Below are 22277 nucleotides of genomic sequence, written 5' to 3'. Positions count from 1 at the left end.
TCAACTTCCTTGTGAAACAGTTTCATTTCCTAAATTGCAATCTGTTTTTACCTAACAGTAAGAAACCCAGCTGAACTGCCAGCAGATAAATGCAGTTATCAGTTTGATCCCAGTTTGATCAAATGTGGCACAAACCAGTCCTATAACTGAATACATGGGGAAATGGGCTACAAGCATTCTGCCTGGTTTTCATTCTTACACTTTTCACACAATACCTACTTTAGCAAAGGAACCTGTAATTCAAGCATTAAGCAAATACTACAAACACTTGTTTTGGGAAAAAAATGCACAGTTTTTAATCACATATCTTAAGATATGCAATACATATTATTAGAACTAATACTATAGGTTAAGAAACAAAACATGAAATGTTACTGATAGTCAGTAAAACCTCTTCTGACCTGCTTGGTCCTCTTTCAATGTATTGGAGATTGTAGAGCCTGTGAGAGCAGCCAGTGTTGCTGACGGGGAGGCTCTGTACCTTGACAGCCTACTCAGCAGCATCTCATTTATACTCTTTGCAGACTCACCCTCTTTTCTCATTAATATAATTCGTTCCTGTAGAGGATTTGCTATACATATGCCATTTTCTACCTATTCAAATGGAGAAAAAAATACTTTTAGATACTGAAATCCGTAGGAGATAGACTACCTTAACTAAACAGTAAAACTGAATGCAACAACATATCAAGTAGGGATAGAAACTTGAACTCTGCTGTCAAAATCTCTTGCAGAAAAAGTGTCATGAAAGCTAGACAGATGAGTATGTGTTGTTTGCAACTCTGTGGTTCAATAGAGTATCTTCTATTTGGTCTGTCCTTAGACAGAACTGCTTGTCATAATCTAAGGTTTATTTATGGAACCCTGCTTAAAATCATTCAACCCTCCTTTATATTTTCTTAGTGATGTTTCACTGGCAAGTTTTGTAACAGGCCTTTATATCATCTGCCAGACAAAAACGGTGACTGTTTTCTTAGACCACATGATGATGATGCTTCATTGTCAAATAAAACATATACAAATGCATGCACATATGTGTAAATATACACATACATAACCCGATGAGAGACAAGGGAGTTCAAAGTATTGATACACTTCTCCAGGCTTAGTATTTTGAACTGCATTTGGTTGTACACTAAACCCAATGACCATCATACAGCATAAAAGACCATATTAAGTTATAAAATGCAGTGTAAAGAAAACAATTGTATTTGTAACTTGTTGGGCCTGATTAGCTTTTATCACAATGAAGCAGATCCACAATAAACAATGCTTTAAATCTTAATACACTGAATTACTACCCCAGCATAAAACTCTATTGCTAATTATAATAAAATACATTTTATATTACAGCCCATATTGCTAAACATGGTAGCTGTATATCCTCTGAAGACATAATTGAACAATACACCTTCTGTTCAGCTAAAACCTATTTTGTAAGCCACATTACAACAGCTATCCAGATCACACATATCAATATTCAAACCTAATAAGCTGCTTTGAAAACAATGATACTGGATTAAGCAGGAGTGATGCTACTGACTCCAGTGTCAGCGAAAACACATTATTTGCTTACTATTAGTTCAAAAATATCCATAAAGACAGAGTGGCCTTTTGGTGTTTTTTCATTGAGGCTTGCAGGAGACCAAATCCAGTAGAAATATGTGCCATCTGAAGAAAGATGCACGGTTGTCATAGTGCTGCCAACTGGGAAGTGATTTACTGGCATTGGGATTATTTGACAGACCTACAAGACAGAGAGCATCTTAATGATTCTTATGGTGAAGCTTGTTCTAAGTATTAATAATGTACTTGAAAATAAATAAATCAATCAAGACCAAGTGCAGTTAGTCCAGAAGAGGCTTATTATTGGACTCGTACTACTGCATGTATGTTACGAAGAGCTATGCTATAATGTTTGCCAAATGGATCTACTGCATAAAAACCAGCTTATATATCTAAGTATTTAACAGTATTTTATCTAAAAGTAAAAGGATCATCCCTTCTCTAATGACTGACAGCATTACCTACAGTACCATATGGAAAATCTACATGCTAAAGAGTTATCTACTTTCTGCAACTTGTCTGAAACATCACTTGGAACTGAAAGAAAAGGGGAATCCAAACATTCTCAGTATCAGGAAACACACAATAATGTGCATACACAGTCTTTAAACCATGGCAGGAAAAAAATCCAAAGTAACAAACTATCCATTTTTACAAAGGATGACAGTTGTTTATCCTCAAAACACAATCAGTTCAGAAACAATACCTGGAGTCTGTTGCATTAGAAGAATAATGAGCTCGTTTGGAAGATCATGTTTTCAACTCAAATCGATGTCCATTTTGCTACTGTTTTGACTGTTTTATAATGTGACCACATGATATTCTACCTTTTATAGTACTATCACTATACAGTACAGTGTCTCTATATCCATATATATACATGTGTGTCAGCACATACATATATACATATTAACACATGGAAACAGAGTAATCTAACAACTTACAAGTTCTATCATGCAATACTTTCAATGGGGAGTTGTAAAAAGGCAGTTTCACAGAGTAAAAAGAAGAAACTTCAAGGACAAAATTAATTAAAGCTAGAAATGATTGTGACCCATTAAGAATGTTTTGTTACTCTAACTCTGCAATGAACTGTTCCTTTTACCTGAAGGGTATGCTGATCCACAACCTGGAAAAGGGAGTGAGGCTTATTATCAAAAGAGACGGGCCGATGAAGAAGTTTGCTGTTGCCAAAAGCAACCCACCCGCTCTCCAGCTCCTCATTACGGCAGTACACAAAACCTCTGGCAAAAAAAGTAGGATATTAAAACCCTTCAAAACCCTGTGCTGGCTTTTGTTTTTGCTTTCCAAGAACAACTCACAACCACATTCTTGAACTTTGAACTTGAATTCAAGTCAGCATAAGGCAGTAATTTCTGTTGTAAAAGACTCGAGGCATATGAAAGCCTCATGACTTCCAAGCAATAAAGAAACAAGAAGGTTCGGTGAGTCACATCTGCACTAATCATTAATATAATGAATAACATAATTAGAAAACAAATACTTACAAGTTCAGCAATTGTACAACTATAAATAAAAAGGTGACTAAAGTATAGCCCTCTCAGCAAACAACAAACTCATATACTATACATTAAAAAACCTGAAATCTAAAATACTAGTGTCCTGGTGCTATATAGTAGCTATTCAGCTAATGCACTTCTTCACAGGAGGTTGGATTAAATGGCCTCCAGACATCCCTTTCAACCTGATTTATTCTGTAGTTCTAGAGAAAACATACTCAAGAAGAACTTCGGATGAGAAAACCAAACATTAAAATAGGATTTAATGCAAATGCGTAACATGCCCCCAGCTTGTTACATCTAACATGAGGTTTCCTAAAACAATAACTGCAGAATAGTAAATATTCAACTGCCACTTACCGCAAAGTACCATGTAATCCAGATCCTAATTTGCTTATTCCTCTGCCCACTGAATTAGTTGTATAAAGATAGAGCCCATCTGCTGCAAGACAGCGGCCTAAGTCTGCGTCTGAATTGGGGAGAAAAAACAGAGCAAGACCACCGCTGTAACACACAGGACAAGGAATTCACCACGGTCATTAGGCTGCTGCAGCAGCTTCCACAGCAACTGAAACCCAGCAGATGCTCCTGACAGGTCATTACCAAGGGGTCAGAGCCATTTCTTTAATACTGAATTTATTATTCCATGTTCTAAGAGCTATTTGTAACTAAGAGTCAGAGTCCATCCTTTTTACAGTATTTCTGTACATTTGTTTCAAGCCTTGCAGAAGTGCCCAAGATTATGTCTCACTCCACAAATACTGGAGCTATTTAAATCTTGCTGTTGCCAAATAAACTTAAGAAGTAGGTGCTAGTCACTCAGCTTCTCTTTTGAGATAATAAATGACATTAGCTCTGTTTCTTCATGATTCAGATGTACATCATCCATTTCTAAATAATTTATTTTCGCTGTGTTGTGTTCTCATTTCACTGTTAAAGACCCATCTTTGAGTATTATGGCCCAATCTGCTGTAAAAAAAACCCCACTGAGTTTGAACTTGTTTTTTCTGCATGCTATTCAAAAACTGTAACTACAGTAGGAACTGACTATAACACCCAACCATGCTCAAGAACACAAGACTGCTCAAACGAAGTAATTTCAGGTGGAAAATTACTTAAATCAGAAAAAACTTGAGCATTTGCTATTAAATGACTTTATAATGATGCAAAGGAGCGGAAGACAATTATCTTCTGGTTTTGTAACAGGTAATGCTGTTCTGAACTCAGAACTGACAGCAAGATGAAACACAAGCAAGACTTCTGACTGGGCAAACTCTCCTGCTTTGGGCCACTGGTAGAACACACTATGAGGAAGGAATAACCTAATATTGAGCCTTGATCTAGTTTCTGGTACAACTCTGCGTTTCTTAAAACAGACCCACCTCTGAACACTGGTAAATTAAGACAAACAGTATTTCAAACATAGGTTTGTCACTCACAGAGTAATCATTAACAACCAAGATGGGACTCAAGTCCAGTCACCCTATTTAAGCTCATGAAACCTGAACAGCCAACAGGGAAAGCAAAAAGGATCTTGTCATTCTCACAGCAAGAAAGCATCTTCAAAATATAGATGCCAACAATACATTTGTAGATAGCCTAAAATGACAGCTCAGATTTGTAAATTTCTATGGCTTGCATTAAACTTTATGAGATGTTATCAAAGCTTGAACTAATACGTTTATAGTAATGCAAACTTTCTTAACTTTCAATGATAACCAGCTACTCAATACAGCACAGGACAAAGAAATTACACTTACTGAGGGACTAATGGGTGGATAATACCCAAACTAAGCCTGACCTCTGCAAAACTCCCCCTGAAGTCAGACAGGGTGACTGTACCTACAGCTTTTGACTGTTTCTTCCAACCTGATTACTGGACAACTTAACATAGCACCTGACCTTCAGCAAACAAACAGCAACGTTTTCAGAAGCCCATTATCTTGTAATTAAAAACCCGAAACATTACACCATACTATCACTGACACACTAGACTTGAGATTTAGCCTCTTTAATACAAAACAGAGTATTTTTTTCTAGCTGATCCCCAAATGAACTTTCAAAAGCAAACCAATCATTCACATATCCAGTCAGATTAAGTGACTGAGAACAGGTATGACAAACCGAACTAAACTATTTAATCCAACTCTTAACTGGGTCCACGTTTTCAAAGCTTTAGTTTTGAATGTGCAGACTAAGATAACGAATTCTTAGGCAGTTGCTGCTCTCCCTTCTAATTATATATCAGGCTTCAATGTATCAACATGCCTGTGATGCCCAGTTCTCTCTAAAGATGGTACTTCTAAACCCTTCAGCTTTCAGTTATTTTCTATGTGCTACACTTGCTTTTACACCCAACAGGAAAGGAGAAATCCTTCTCCAATTCTAAAGCTTTACATTAATTTTAAACAAATATCCCCACTAAAAGCATCTTGACCTCTCCTACTAATATTGACAGTGATGGAGTAATTCACCTTTACTTTCACTGCTGGAACTACTGTTGGCATCGGGTGCAGGTAACATGTCTTCAAAGCCCCAAGACACAATATGCTTCCCACCAAGCAAACAAGAGGGTGATCCAGGTCCTCCCTCCAAAAGCAACAACCTTTAAGCAGAAAATAAAATAAGATGCATAGAGAACAGTGATAGCAAAGACTGGCTAAATCAAAAATTAAGATGAAGATATATTTTGAGCAATTATTCTGTCAGAGTTAATTTAAAGGAATCACCACTATTAAATTAAAAAATAAGAACACCCAAGAAACAATTAGTAGATACTTTTAGATTTGACATCCTAATGTCCTTCTGCAATGGACTAAATTTTGACCTTTCCTAGAGCTTTCAATAACTCTAAGGCCTTTTAATGACATCGAAAAGACATTCATCTGTAAATGCACTCACATTTTCACACCTGATGTAGAAGTGCTGCAGTTTGAAAAGTTGCTACAAACCTGTATAATACATCAGCCACAGGCAAGGATCCCAGATCAGTCTGTTTCTGTAACAGATGCACTGTATGAACAAAGGTTTTCAGCGACCCTCTAAAAGGATAAGAAAAACATGAATTAAAGATGTCTATTGAAACAAGACTGAATGAACACACATAACAGCATCTATGTAGAATATCATATCCAGTACCATAAGGAGAGAACATCCAAGATATGTCATCAAGCTTCTTTCCTAATTTGCATTTCTTTTCTGGATGATTTTCATTCTTTTGTGGAGGAAGTGAAAAGAGGAAGAGAGGGTAACACAAAGGAAGAATGCTGGTGAATTGCTTGTCTAAATCATGTTATCTTTTCAAGAGAGGAAGCACTGTGCGAGTAGGGAGAGCAAGCAACCATAGACTGTGTCATAAACAACATGTATGGTGAAGGTAATGTGGGCACATGATAAAATACCTCAAAACCTCGCCTCTATTACAGACAGCTACTTCCAATATTTCTTGGAGCTGATTAAATATATTTAGATCTCCAAATACAATCTGCAGGTCTTCCTGGGGCCGAGCCAAAGTGTTAGTAAGAGCTGCTGCAGACATAGCCAGAGAACGGCTTTCTTGACTAAAATAGAAAAGACCAGACTAATTAATTGATTAGCAAGCTTCTGATTCCTTTTGCTTCCAAACACATATTTGGAAGCTTTTCCCTTCTGAAGTGATGCATTTAAATGCATATAAGGTACATTGTAAGTATGTAAGACTAGATACTTCCGAAAACAACATTAAACCCAAGTAGAAGTTGTTTCTAATCTTGCCTAGAAGTGTGTTGCTTTAAAATTTGATTGTGGCATTCACAGACATATGGAGTTTGTAATTCTAATTAGAATTCTGGTTCATTCATAAGTTGAACACTTTTTTTGGAGAACCTGTGAAATCTATATGTTAATACAGGGGGAAATGACTGGGGTTTTTATTAGAAATAAAGAGATGTAGAGGCCTTCAAAAAATATCTTTCACAGTTTCTGTTCCAAAGGTCAGGCCATTAGGAAGAAGTCATTCTCTGAAAGACGTGGTGGTGTTATTTCCAGGCATAATAGCCTAGCTAAATAAGAGAACCCTGATTGCATCTTAGGCGTGACAGCAGTCAGTTATGAATTGATTTCTTCAGAAGCATGACTGATCAATTGAAGGGATCTTTTCCATGCACTCTGCTGAATACAGCCTTTTGCCTGCTGTCACACATGGCCAGTCTTAGCTCCTTAACATTCCTCCTTCATGCCCCCAACCCTGTTTTCCCACTGCTGTTTTCAGCTGTATGCTTTCACCAATAATCCTCATCCTGGAGAAAAGTAACACTGAAGACTTTCAAGCACATCAATAAATTATTTAAAGCAATATTCACCCTGTTGTTTTATCCTTAGGAATATGAAGCACCCAAGATTGCAACTAAGAATCTCAATAATAGTCTCATTTTGCAGGCTTTTTTCTTTATAATGGTACCCAACATGACTTACATATTTAAAGGAAAAATTCAAAGCTTTCAAAGGTGAACAGAGCACATCGGGATATTACAATTCTGTAAGCAATGCAAGACAGATTTCCAAAGAAAATATAAGATCAACCTTCATTTCAAAAGCTGTATTTGAAATCTAGCTCTTTTACAGATTCAGCTGCAAAAGAACATCCCATACTTCCTAAAAATTGGCATCTGGGGAAAAAAATAATGAGATTGTGTTTATCAAATCCAATTTATCTGAGCTATGTTCAAGTACATCGCCTCTTAGATAAGGCAGTTGTCAATGCAGAAGAGTTTGCCACGAACTGTAGATTTCTCATCGACTTCATTAGAACAAGTACACTAGAAATTGAGTGTTTTACATTTGAATAAACCCATTTCTAAAGCAAATCATGACATCTCCTGAGAACTTCAACATCTTAAATCAGAGTTAAACTTGACAGACAAGGCTGCAATCTAAGAAACATTAAAGCTGGGATTTTCAAAAGGCTACTAGTGATTTTAGACTCACATTCATACAGTTTTGAGAGCTAAGTTTTGTGTACTCCTCCTCCTCTCCCCAAGCCCCATCCCCTAAAAAGAATAAGCTTTTATTAAAAGCAATTACAGCTACTTCATCGTCAATAACCTGATGCTGTGCTAAACCCATGCAGGGCACACAGCATTGTTCAACCTATACTGGTCAAACTCTTCCCTGGCAACAAAATGGAAAAAGGCCTCCAGATGTTTAATTGACAACACTGAAATCAAATCTGAACCTAATTACCCTGAAACTTGGCAGGAATGTCTTCTACAGCCCAATGAAGGTGAATAAGCTACAGGATTAATGGGGCAGTACAAAGGGAAAAATGAGACAACTTTCCTCCATGATAAAAACATTTGGAACCATTCCTAGAACAGATCACTGCAGTAGAAGCAGCAGTGTGTACAAGAGGCATTCCCAATCTAGATACTTCTGGTTTTACATATGCTAGACACATGCAAAAAAAAAAAAATCAATGCTTTGTTTCTCAGTTCCACCCTTTCCAAACCAAAATTTAAATATCAGAAAGACAAAGACTAGTGAAAACCAAAAACGAGTATCAGCAGTGTGGTCACATCATATTTGGCTCGTATGGTTAAACATAACCACTTACTAACAGCATCACTCACACCATGTCACATTCCTTACCTTGCACAAGCCAAGGCAACTAGGGCAGCAGCAGCATTTTCTTTTTGCTTGTAGGGAATCTGTAGGCCTGAAGCAGAAGTGTCTTCCAGCCAGGAGCACAGCAAAGACTCTATCCCATTAAGACAGTCAGCTGGTTCCTTAGTCAAACTCAAAGGCTGGCAGTCTCGAAGGCAATTCAACAGCACCTCAGCAGTTATGTTACAGAGAGAAGGGTCTGTTCTACTTTGAGACTGAATGAGGGGAAAGACCAACAGAAGCCCCATCCGTGAAGTAAACGGTGCCTGTTCAGGCTGCTGTAACAAGCCCTGACGCTTGAGCAAGGCCAGAGCTTCTTCATCCCCTGAGCTCTCCCGGTCATGCTGCTCCTCCAAGGCAAGCTGGCGCTGGGCATTCCAGAGTCCACGCAGGGCATTCAGGCGGTATTCCAGCAGCCGAGCATAAGCATTGCTCTGGTTTCCACACACTGACCGCAAGCGCTCAGCCAGCTCCGTCGGGTTCTTGGTCTCAAATGTTAGTATCTGAAAGGAGGGAAGTAATTGGTATTTATATGGGTTTTAATTTTCTTAATGGGAAAAAAAGTAGTAACATATGGGTGTAGTATGATTTCCAGACCCGCTCTCCTCTACAACAGATTGTAGGATATTTTGCTTTACATTTCTGGGCATGAATAACGTTAAATCAGAGGCCAAAGAGCATGCAAGTGGTATGGAGACTGCTATTGCTGAGTCAGCGCTGCCACTGGAGCCTGGGCTTGGGAAGTGCTGACAGAGATTTGCAAATCATGATGCTAAACCAACAGTAATCTAGATTGTAAAGAAAAACACAGACAAAAGAGTAACTTTGACAATAAAGACTTGCCTCCCCAAAGCTTTTTTTAAAGCAAAGAACTTCAAAAGGACTAAGGCAGTGGAGAGTCCCAGGGGCCCTCCTACAGAAACTAACAGGTCAAGAATATTCTGCAGTAGGAATGTATATGTTCTAGTTGGAGAACTTTTCAAATCAACCAACCAACTAGTTCTCTAAAATGAACTAAGACTTTTGTTACACTCTCTCCCTCCCCTGGTTTTTTCCTTCCTCAATTTTCTCATATCACACTTAGCTGCACCTTTCTTAAAATACTTCCAGCTGCTGCCATAGCTTAAAAACCTAAAGTCTCATCATCATCACTTCAGACAGAAGAAAGGGGCCTTTTTGGCACTTCTAAATAAAACTGGAGACAAAGCTGGAACAACAGAAAGCAACTAAATCATGACAGAAAGACACATTTATGCGTTAGTAGCCAGCTTGGTACTTGAAGGAACTCACAATTTTAAGTAATTTACAGACAGTTTTTCTCCCTACAGCATAGAACAACAGCCGAGATAGCAAAGTCACTTCAGCAACTGCAACCTCAAGGAAAGTAACGAGCCAAACATTTTCCAGTACTTTGGATCCAGTGTCCAAAGTGCTTCTGCCTGCACATGCCTCATCTCAGCCACCACATTTTCTTTGTCCCATCTTCACACTGTAAAGCTGTCCCTTTCCTGAGCTTCATTACACAGGAAAAGAAAAAAGGGAAGGGGAATGTGAAAGATCAAGAGATGCAACGAGAAATTTCGTACAGGGTTGTTTGATTTGGGGTTTTTGGTTTTATTGTAGGCAATGGTAACGCAGAATATGAAATAGATGTTTCTGTCTAATTGTAGAATTCTGAAGCTTGGTAAAATGCTCCAGGTCAACTCACATCTGCCACTTTGACAAACACCCTTCCTGAAGTCACTGAAACAGCTTTTCAGTAAAACACTTACCATTAGAGTCATGAAAAGTTCACTTTAAAGTAATTCACATAATAATTACAGTTGAATAGATGTTAGCATTGAGCTTGTTAAAACTAATGAACCTCTTTTAATTAATTTCTTCAGAGAGATTAAGAATATTAATCCCTAAACCACATATTATACATTTAAAATAACTACCTCATGTTAATTTGAGTGTTCTGTTGTCTCAGAAGTAAGCTTAATTGTTTCCTGTTGTAGATGCAATCACTTTCTAAACCAGTTTGCTTTTGACCTTCTTGAACTAAGCTAAATATGCGACAGATCCTCAGCTAAGTGATAGCAGCTGCAGAGATGGAGGAAAAGGAGGATTTGTGCCTTCATCTTGAGAGTTAAATGCTGAAGTAAACAGGTTTATAGTCTTCGGCTTTGCTAACAACGCAGACACCACCAAAACCAAGCTGGGATGCTTGGTTGGCTTTCCCTTTTAGATAGTACTTCCATGGCAGAGGGAGCTGTTCATCGTCTTCTCCCCTTCCCATGAACACAGCAGAACTCTGCAATTCAATCCAAGAAGTTGCACCCACCTAAATTATAAGTACACCACTATGTTAATTCACAAGCTTTGTACAGCCTCTTGCGGACTTTGAACCAAATCTGTACCCAGGATGTAGTAAGAAGCAGAAGGTTTGAATATTCAAATACATGAGATTTGCTTTATTTCAGCCCAAAGACCAAGTTCCAGCTGCAACTGGTGAATTTCTTCAGTTTCCTTCAAGTTACCAATGCTATGTATGGTGGGTTCTCACCAACAAAGCTGTAACCAAATTGTTAGTGTCAAACCTTTGCAGATTTGCTGATGAAGCCTTTCCCTGAGGAAGTTTTATTTTTCCACTGAGCTCACAGTTTATAACTTGCTTTATAAGCATAGTACGGTCTGTCTGGAACTGTCAAGATTGTTGTGCTTTGGTCTTTCATAAAGGAAACATGCACTAATTTGGGTTAGCAGCTTATGAAGTATACTAGATCCAAGATTTAGACAACAGTTCCAGAATAGGACTTAGATTTTTGAAAATAAAGCCATTTACACCATCTAGCTTTCATACACAGCTTCTGGAACCAGTGAAAAACCTAACCATGGAATGTCATTTAAATGGTCTAAGTAGGCATTGTCCAAATAGTAACGGGATATTAGGAGAACAGTGTAAGGTCATCTTGTATACAGGAATCTTCAAAGAATTTTGTTAAAGTCTGTTTTCCTCGAAAGATAATTTACAAACTAAAGGTAAGTACACAGTACTATCTCCAAAAGAGAGCTTCAAGGCCAAGATTTCACAGTGACTAGCTGTGACAAACAACTTGGGAGCTTTCAGGGTTCAGACACTTACTGCACACCAGGGAACCATTCTGGTTAGCAAAACACATCCCTTTCTAACTCAATGCTAAGGACAGAGCTTCACTTGGACCGTGCTATAGATCCGGCTTCCCTTTGGAGAGCCTAAAGACTTCACAAAAGAATCACAGCCCTTGCCAAGGTTTTCTCAGCACACTGACTACACATTCCTTCTATCTTCAGCTTATTATCTTGAAGCCATCTGAAGTCAAAGAAAGATAAAATATAATGCAAGAAGGAAAAACACCAACACATTACATTATTCACAAATCGTGGAACAGACAACTCAACTACCAATATTTCTAAAAGATGGGTGAAGAAAGGAAATAGAAAATCTATGCTAAAACAACATGTGCAAAGACTGAATCAGAAAGGGCTTCCCCATCCTTTACCCAGCTGATTCACTCAGCCATCCTGAGCATCTTTCGCCTAAGGCTGCAACCACTAAAGAGTGTTTCCTCAGGTTACCTAAGCAGGAGCATTCAGACAATTTTCCCTTTTTAAATCCCCCAGCAAAATTTAATCATCATATTCCCCTCCTCCCCCCAAATTAGTTGGTTCTCCTGCTATCCAGATCTGACCATTCTCTTTGTTAAAATAAGCAGATTCATTTCCCTACTATTCAAGCTGTCCTCTCCAATACTGCACTGGACAACTATTCCTTATTTGGAAGAAGGTAGAATTCCCTTGCCGCTGCCTCCTTCATGCCTCACTATTTACACTTGAGTTTGAGCTCTGATTCAGGACTGATTTCCAGCATCCTTTTATTAGAGGTATTTGAGCACCTTGCCTTAATATTTACCTGTACAACAGTCAGGGAGATCTCAGCAGCACAGAACCAAAAGCCAGCACATCACAAGCAGTCACCTGAACCAGTAAATAATCACTTCACAGCACCAATCCATTTTTGCTAACAAGGTTTACAGAATCTAAGAGGATGACAAGAATGTAGCAACCACATTGCTTTGTCATAAAACAAGCTACCCAAGTATGTACTTACATCTCAAAAGACAATCTCTAACGGAGATAGCAGCTTAACAGAAACACTGTCAAGCTAAAAACACAAAGCATATGCTTAAAGGAAGAATGCTAAACAGAATCTGAATGTACAGATTATATTCAGAATTAGCAAAAGATAACTAGCTAAACTACAAAACCAATGTAGATTTACATCCTATGAAAAGGACATGAAAAATAGTTAAAATAGCATAGTCATAAAAACGAATGTAAAGAGAATTGAGAAAAAAATTATTCACTGTTCATTGGTAGTGTTAAAATAGTTCATTTGCTGCTTTTTATTAATGTTTTCCTTAAGAACTATCCATAATATTATTAAAAACCCCTTTATATTAGAAATGTAGGGTTGTAAAGAATAACTTTAATGAGCAAAGAAAACATGCAATGCCAGTGGACAAAGTGCAATTCTCATGTAATCAAGCTCTTTCAGTATAAATTCTGGGATAACCAGGACACTAAAATGAGGGGAAGAAATAAAAACAACGCTGGTTTTAAAGAAGATCTTTCTCTGATTTCCTAAGTAGGGTAAACATCACAGTGACACTTTCTGCAAATGAGACACTTACTCTTCAGTCACATTGCAGTAATAGTGGATACACCGGGACTGTGATTATTGCCTCTTCTCAACTTTGCTTACTTCTGGTTCGCACAGACTACCTTGGAAAACTTTTTGGTGTTTAATGTCTCACACTTCACAGCCTGAGGTGGCATTTAATTAAAAAATGTGTTAGTAAAAAGTTAATTGTCACGACTTTAATTTTGCAGCGTCTAGTCCTTAAATATAATTTCCTTGTTTAATATTTTCAATCCCTTTTAATAAATATCTTAACTAGAAAATGGCTGATGCAAAGTTCAATCGCTCAAACTGGTCATTGACATCTTCAACATCGAGAGACACAAAATGTATCTCATTTTAAATCATCAGCTGTGGGCAGAATGTCATCATTCCTGCTGTACCTTATTTTTTTCCTATTTCATCATACTACATGACCTTAACCAGATACTTTCAATTAAACAACATTTTTGCCAATACTGCTTCAGAAAGCAGTCACTGGCATCCACTATTATCAGTGTAAAGTGTTTCTCTACTGTTAATAAATACTGGACGTTCTACAATTAAGACACACTAATCCACATGAAGAGTTTAGCCTGAGGTTTTACGACCACATAGAGTAAATTCAAATGTGAGCTGCCACTGAAAGGCAGCTTTCTCCTCTGATTAAAATTCATGTCCCCTCCTCATTCTCTCCCTGGCTCTCGCAGTAGTGCCTCTGGGTTGTCTGGGGGGCTTTTTTAAGCTACATTTTTGGTTTAGATCAGTTCCCTGGCCTGGAACAGCAGGTAGAATGGAAAAGAAAGAAGGAAACACATGGCCAACAACAGACATGAACAAGAAATTTTTGCAATAGCTCTCCCAGCATCCTACCTTCAACAACAGTCTTGAGCTGAATATGGTGGTTTCACTGATCAGTTTTAATTCTACTACATAGGGAACTGATGAGGAATGAAGCTGCTCACAAAGGTGTATTTTCTCCTAAGTTATATATTGTAAGTGGAAGCCTTTAAATCTCCAAAATAGCATTTCATTCTTTGTCTACATAATTAAATTAGCTGAACTTCACACATAAGGATCACAACCTCCTGAAGGTGGTGGTATATTAACCAATATCAATTAGATCTGTAATAGCCCCCTGAGTATTAAACAAGTATTAGTCCTATCTCACAAGAGGATGAAACCATACAGAAAACCAGAAACAACCTCAAAATCACAAAGTGTCTTTAACAGTGGCATGAAAAAATTTAACCATGTTACTTTCAGTGCCAAGCTATAAGGTCATTTATTCCTCTTGTATCACAAAGTTAACATATAAGGAGCATTGCTTGTGTACTTGGCTCTTTTGTCTCTAGAAATACAAATAAAATCTTATTAAAAAAAGACTGAATTGTAAGATTTATAGATTATTCTATGAGAGAAATACCAGAATTCAGTTTTAAAGGTACCCTGAAAACTGAAATATACACCAAAATGTACACTGCTCTCATAACAACACTGTACACATACGCACAGGCTTTCACTTTGTGCTGGGTAAAATCCTTTCTGCTTCCAGCAGTTTCTAAAGCCACACAGTAGGAAGCTGTCCTACTGCAAACACTGCCTTGGTTTCTTTCAAAACATTTTTCTAAGCCCTCTATAAGGCTTTTTGTTTGATACACCCAAGTGTCAGTAAAATATATAAATATATGCAAACGTTTTCATCCTGATGCTTTAGATATTGAAGTCTTACAGGTTCTTAGTAGCTGCTTCATACTCTACATTGAGCTTTTGGTGTTGCAGCTGAAAACTACGAGTTTCAAGATTGTTCTTGGAACTGATTTTTTTCTGCTCCAAGAAATTTTAACCATTTAACTTGTTCCAAGCCTGTGTATGGCAGAACAGCTTTGTAGCAACTCAGCTAAAAGCATGAACTATTTTCCCCTTGTGAAAGCAAAAGAAATGTAATCACTTGCTCAGAAATAAGCACTAAGAAACCTGCATCTTTTACAGAGTACACAACACTGTAACAAACATCTTTTGTAACGGTACGAATTTACCAAATAACCTTGATATCTGGGATGAATTACAGAGTACAGACAAGTTATAAACACACATACAGAATTTATGTTTAAAAGAAAGTGTTTCTGTATTTGTTCATTAAAGTATTTCTTTGACTCTTATTTAAGTAGTAGATGCAAATGTCTGTGAAAGGTGAAGTAAAATCTTTGTCATTTAAACATGAGAGATGAGAACTGACCTGATCAGTCAGTAAGAACTATATCTGGGAAACATATTCTCAAAATCCTCCTTTAGAAGTTTTCTAATACTACTCTACTAGGATATGACTTTGGAGTTAAAAAGCCAAGAGGCAAGGTAGCTTGTATTATACAAGTTTAACTAACCCAAACAGGTCATTTTATGACAACTGATGATAACAACAGCAACTCTGCTGGAGATCAAATCACAAAATATCAGTGGTTTCCACAATTACTTAACGAAAGTGAGCTTGAAGGAAAAGCCATCAAGATTTCAGAATCCTCTCAAAGAGCAAGTGAGAGACTCTCAGTGATGCTTGAATGTCATCAACTTCTGTGCATTGCTGACATTTGTAAGGTTCTCTTCCTGTGAAGAATTAACTTCAAGGAATAGCTTCATCCGGTGTTCCTCTGAAAGCTATGAATACTTTCCAAGAGGAATAGTGGGCTATTTGAAATGGAAGAGGCTGCCAAAGGCAGAACCAGGAAAGCTACAAGGCCGACATAAATGCCTGGATCAGCAGTTCCCAAGCTAGAGGCCGTGACCCCAAGAGGGGTCATCCACTTAGTGAAACGTCAATTGTTTATGCTGGCATTAGGGATTTTTATCTTGACAGAGGTGAAGCTTGTAGATGGAAGTAAGGTCACAACAGAAAGATGGGGGAAGCACTGACCTATATAATTATAGAGAACTGCTCTGTCCTTCAGCAATCAGGGAAAATAGACAAAGTATTTCTTCTATTCCATGAGGAAAATGGGTGAAAGCTTCAAGTTCAGCAAATACCTTCAAGTCTAAATTATTTTGTCAGAAAACACACATTAGTCACAGGACTGGCACATGCTGTTAGGAGAGCACTGGACTTCAGTTGCGCAGGTTTTCCCTCGAGGGCCAGCCCACACCATACTGGAGGGAAGAGGAAAGGACACCACTTGTTTTTCAATTTTATCACATTTTTTACATTTACATTAGATTATAAATAAGGACCTGTGGTGCAGAACAACAGCCCACAGTGGGCACTGAATACTCTGCCCTACAATAACAGCTTGACAAGAGTCAAAACGTTAGATGAGTGCAGGCATATACATGATCCAGGCAGCTACTGAGGTAGGAGCTACCCTTCAACTTTCATGTTAAAAATGTATTAGAGGAAGAAAAATAAAGTCAGCTATTCAGAACTTTTCCAGGCTATGCAGAACAGCAGGAACAGATCTCCAAATTCTCTCTGTTAGGCTGTTATGTAAAACGTAGAGTGCTTACAAGTTAAGTGGAGTGACACATAAGGTTGTTCTACTTTATACTGTGACTATATACTGAAGATTTGTCTTTCTTCCCACTTGTTTCCTTGTGGAAAAAAATAACTGAGCCTATCACTATTTAGCTGAATTGAAACTGCATGGTTTAAGGTACCTCTCCTTCAGACATCCTCCTGCCCCACTCCAAGGATTTCCTGTCTGTGGAAGATGTTTGTGGGGAGGATTCTGGAAGGGCTGCAGTTTCCACTGTAGCACATTAAAGAACAGCTCATCTTCCATATGGTTGTCCCTCTGGTGCAGCACTGACATCCAGGGCAAAGACCAGATGAAATGTCATGGCAACATCTTCAGGTGTTACTCACCTCACGTTGCCTCCAAGAAGCAGAAGACTCTGCACTTTGAAAAAGTAATTTCTCTGTGTGAAAGGCTTTAAACTAAAGGTGCAAAGCTTGCATAATTGCTAACTAATCTAGGTCTCTCTTGACTAGATTTTATTGGCAAATCCATACCAGGAGCAGCTTTTATATGTGCACCATTACAAACACCCATCAAATTTAAAAAAAGTGCCCCCTTTCTTTTTGATCACACATATTCTTTGTAAATATACTGACAGTCTAAGTTGCCATACATCACATCACAGAAAATAAGACCAAACCAACCCTCCCCACCACTTTTTAAACCTAAAGATACTGCTAGAAGAAGTTACCTTCACATGAAAGGGAAAGCTAACACTTTCATAACCTAACATTAAGGAAATATATATATTTATATGTGTGTGTATGTATTTATATATATGAAAAAATAGAAGTTGTATGGGAGTCAAGATAACAAAATAATGAGTTCTCATAAGCCTCTCCTGTCACAATACCAGTACCATAACACTTTTTTCCCCTGCTTTTCTTTCTATAGACAAAACCTTTGAACAGAAGGACAAAGGAAACACATCCAAATACATGGACATTTTTCAATAAACTCTTTTAAGGGACAGTCAAACAAAAAAGACCAGAATATCTGCCTGTCCCCTAGAAAATACTCCATTTCAATGTACTATAATTTCTAATTGAGGACATCATATCAGAAATTCAGTCAGGGTTCTGACCACCATTGATGAAGGATAAGAAATATATTAAAAAAGTTTACTAATCAAAGCAGCAGCTGCAGCATCTGCTACCCTTGTCCAATAACATATCCCAAGAGATTTCAATGTGGGCCATTTTCAAATGTATTTATTACATTGCACATAGAAGTAAAACCAGTGCAAATGAGCTATTCAGTGTATTAGTCAATGGCATGGACACACTTCAGTAAGATGTATGCACCTACTTCCACAAAATGGCTCCTCAAAGCCATGCCAGTTTACAAAGGAAGCCCTTTATTGAAAATAATAATAATTTTTTAAAAGCAAAGTTCTGAGCTAAATGATTTACATTTACATCACTTAAAATGTCACTTTTTTCTAACCCTTCCCCCTTAATACCAACACCTATAAACTATTGTACAGACAGGATCTGAAAAATGACACCTGCAGTCATCAATTCTTTCAGTGGAAGGGAATAAAATGCTTCAATATTCTGTGGCTTAAGGCTATAGGTCAGAGTAAGCACCACAGCAAAAAGTCTTATTTATTTATTTATTTATTTGGAAGTTTCATGCTGCAAAAATGAACAGAAAAAAATCTCTGGAACTGGAGAATTATGTGAATCAGTGGCACTGGGTTGCTGAAACACAAGTGTCACAAAGGACAAGACATAGTAACACCAATTCCATCCCTATCTCCCCCAAATAATTATAGTTTCACAGACATACCTACCACTAAAAATATTCTCCAGAGGTGGTTTATCAAGTGAGGTTGTGTGTCAAGCTTCATGCTGGAAAATACTTTTGGCCTAGCTTGCAAGATCTTAAGATTAAGGCTTGGTTTGGATTTTTATTTGGATTTTGGAAGGTATCTTCCTTTATTAGGCTATAACAGAAATAGTGCTGTGGGAGCATGTATTTTTCTAACACAGTTATTAGACTTGATGCTGCTTCTAGAACTATGTAGGGAATTGCATTGTTTTCTTCAATACAAGCTGCACTGAATGCCAGAGTGGACTGATCACAAGGAAGAATCATTCCACATTTCTACACAGGGATAAGTCATCCACCTTAAAAGTCTCTTTTCCTGTTCATGTGATACTCGCCAACATCCATTTCATGGGAGCAGCTCATGTTCCCATCCCAGTGTCACATCACACCGAAAAGAAAACGCACATTCAGCAAGAAAATATCTTTCCCTAGATAAGGCTGGGGGAAGTTTTTATGAACACCATAAAGATTCCACGTCATGAGGTGAACAATGATGTTGCCAGAAGTGCAAGGCAGGCCCCCGGGCTCTTCATAGCAACACAACAGTCAGCAGCCAAAGCCTTACTAAAGGGTTTTTCGCCATAAACGCTTGTGACCTAACAGCACACAGATAAAGCTCCTGCTGAACCATCCCCTCTCAGCTCACACCACTCAGCTCCTCTGACAAAGACCCTGTGTCATTGCAAGCCACATTGCTGGAGAAGAGGGCGGGGTGAAAGAAGAGAAGGGAGGCACACAGGGAGGAAAAAAAAATGCAGTCTACCAAATAGATGCAACCTACAATCGGTGACATTCAGTCCTTCAGCAGCTTCTCGGGAGATAAAGCAGCCGTACCATCTGCCTGCAGCCACAACCACCAGCAGCTTGGAGAAGGTAGAAAAGCTGGAACGAATCTCAGCAGTCCTCCTGGCTCTCCAATAATGATCCCTGTCAACAGCCTAAATAAAGCACCCAGACACCCCAGTACCCTGAGTATCTTACTGTAAAGCTGCTTAATTACAAACCAGCTGAAAGTAACAGCAAAAAGGTACAAAACCATGAATAAAAATAAGTGGGCCAAAGGCCACACTGGAATACACGACTGTGGGTGCGGGTTTCCTAACCCTGCTGATTCAAAACAAGGAGGTAGCACCAACACTTCACCCTCCATCTTCATCAGCACCCTCCTGCCCGGCTCCACTTTCATCGTTATTGGAAATAAATTAAGATTGACTTAAAACAAGCAGACTGCCTCAATACCACTTGGCCCCACAGCCCAGAGCTTTCACCCTGCATCCGCATCCACCATTCTCCATCCCGGCCCCACCATCCTCCCCTAGTCATCCTCCCTGCGCCCTCCCCCGCCCCACAGCACCATCCACCTGGCCTCGGGGCCCCACTGCCGCCGTCCTCACTCCCCCGAGAGCATCCTCCTCACCGCTGCCTCAACCCTATGCCCCTTCCGTCTCCTCAACGGGGGGGCCGCGGGCCCGGCTCACCTCCAGCTCGGTGTCGCCGGGCTCGGCCACCCCAATGATCTCGCTGGGCAGCTCGGCCAGGTCGGTGACCCGGATCAGCCCGTCGTGCAGGAAGATGGTCTCCTCCTTCACCGACAGCCACTGGGCCGAGTCGGTGGCCGCGGCCGCCGAGGCGCCCGCCGGAGACCCCATGGCGCGGACGGCGGGGGGGCTCCGCAGGGCTGAGGCGAGGCGGGTCCCGCTAGCCTCCCATGGCGGGGGCAGGGCGGGGGCAGGCGGGTCCCCAGCGGCCTGGGTGCCGGACAGCCGGAGCGCGGTGGGGAGCAGCGAGGAGCGGCGCGTTGCCACCGCGGCACCGGCGGAACGGGGAGCTCCGGGAGCCGCCGTGCCCGCCCGCAGCCACCACGTCCCGCTCCCTCCTCACACACACAGGTGACAGCGCGACGCCATGTTGGGGGCTGAGGCGGGCCCGGCATGCACCGCGCGACGAACAATACACCCTCCCCCCTCCCGGCCCCGCGGGGCTCCGCCTCCCGCCGGGCCCGTCCCCCGGCGCCCCCCGGTGCCGCCCCCCGGTGCCCCCCGGTGCCGCCCCCCGGAGCTCCGCCCCTCGTCCCCTCAGCGCCTTACCCCACCCGTTCCCACCTCAGCTCCTCACATTCACCTCTCCGGTGCCGCCTTCCTCAGCGCCTCGGCCCGCACCTTGGGCGCTCCCCTCAGCGCCTCACCTCAGCCCCTCTGCGGCTCCCCTCAGCGCCTCACCCCCCTGCAACCGAAGGCCGCTCCCCTCAAGCGCCGCACCTCGACGGTGGGGCTGTTCCCATCAGAGTTAGCCTCTTCAGCATCAACTTGGATAGCCAGGGTCACTCTGAAGCTACCCTATTACATCAAGGACTAATCCCTCTTGGTGCCTCATGCTCCTCACAGGGTAGTTTTTCCTCTCCTGACACCTCTGGTCACCCTTCATTTTGACTGCCCTCCTCTCTTTCCAGAACATCCTCTCTTTCCTTCCCGCATCTGCCCTTGCATCACCTCGAAAGAATCCTGTCACCTTTCCAGGGGCCTTTTCCCAAAGGACTGGTGAACAAGCAGGTACGTCCCTTAAAATCCATACCTCTGCATTTATCTGTGTAATGAGGATTCCAGAAGGCGTGAAGCAAAAGGTTCACGTCACCACAGGATGTGTGGAAAAAAGGAGATCTAAGCTAAAATCGACCCTTCTTTCTCGAAGCCTCTCTCTCTCGGGCATCATGAGGTACCCTTCCCCATTTCCCACCAGTCTGATTGCACACCCGGTTGCCTCAGCCCTCCAGCCCAGGTTCAGATCAGCACCGAGTGTCCCAGGCAGCTGTCCCGCAGCGTTCAGCAGAGCACATGCTTGTGAGACAAAGTGTGTTAATGAGAAGGACATGATGATAAAAGTTAAATATTTTTAGTGTGTAATTGCTGTGGGGATTCCCATTGCAAGTGACTGCTTTTCATGACTCTGCACAACCGAGCGGAGATGGAGCATGGCGTTTGTTTGATCAGATTCAATTATTTACTCTATTGGTGCACTGCAACAAATGTGCTGTGGTATTGGAGGAAAAGTGTATTTCAAAGCTGTAGCAAAACGAGATCTACTGCCAGTGCTTTCCATCCTATTAAATCCGGTTGGGAAGAAGCATCTTTTCCATGTAACGGACCATCGCTCAACTTATGACCCACATAAAGTGTCTTTATATCACTGATTCAGCTGTGTGAGCAGTCACACAATTGCGTAGTTTTACCTCTGAGGCTGGTTCAGGCAATATCAGATTCAGGTAAATTCATATGAGTGGTTGGCTGTGGGTCTGTGTGGTACAGCTCAATACACTGTGTTTGGTGGGATATCACTGCCGTTCATGTGTTGGAGGGCAGAAGAGTCTCCAGGCTTGCTTTTATTATAGAAATAGATATTATTTGTGCTAGAGAGTGTGATTTTGAGGAGGGAGAGTACAGAGACTTGGTATTAAAGGTTTCTGTAGGGCAGAGACCATTGATGGGCATCTGTTATTTTTGGTCAAGACATGTC

General features: G+C 40.3%; 1 protein-coding gene across 1 annotated transcript in view; it reads right to left on the bottom strand.

Annotated features, from left to right (window-relative positions):
• Positions 1 to 20416, bottom strand: part of HECTD4 (HECT domain E3 ubiquitin protein ligase 4) — a 72348-nt gene extending 51932 nt beyond the window's left edge. The window contains 8 exon segments of the mRNA XM_005145164.4: positions 402 to 594; positions 1577 to 1747; positions 2672 to 2810; positions 3447 to 3555; positions 5561 to 5691; positions 6038 to 6127; positions 8712 to 9229; positions 20246 to 20416. Coding sequence (XP_005145221.3) covers positions 402 to 594; positions 1577 to 1747; positions 2672 to 2810; positions 3447 to 3555; positions 5561 to 5691; positions 6038 to 6127; positions 8712 to 9229; positions 20246 to 20416 — 1522 coding nt within the window.
• Positions 20417 to 22277: the final 1861 nt, after the last annotated feature.

The sequence above is a fragment of the Melopsittacus undulatus genome, chromosome 12 (genome assembly GCF_012275295.1).
Source record: "Melopsittacus undulatus isolate bMelUnd1 chromosome 12, bMelUnd1.mat.Z, whole genome shotgun sequence".
Lineage (NCBI taxonomy): Eukaryota > Metazoa > Chordata > Aves > Psittaciformes > Psittaculidae > Melopsittacus > Melopsittacus undulatus.
The sequence above is the reverse complement of the archived record's forward strand: the minus strand, read 5'-3'. Positions and strand labels throughout refer to the sequence as shown.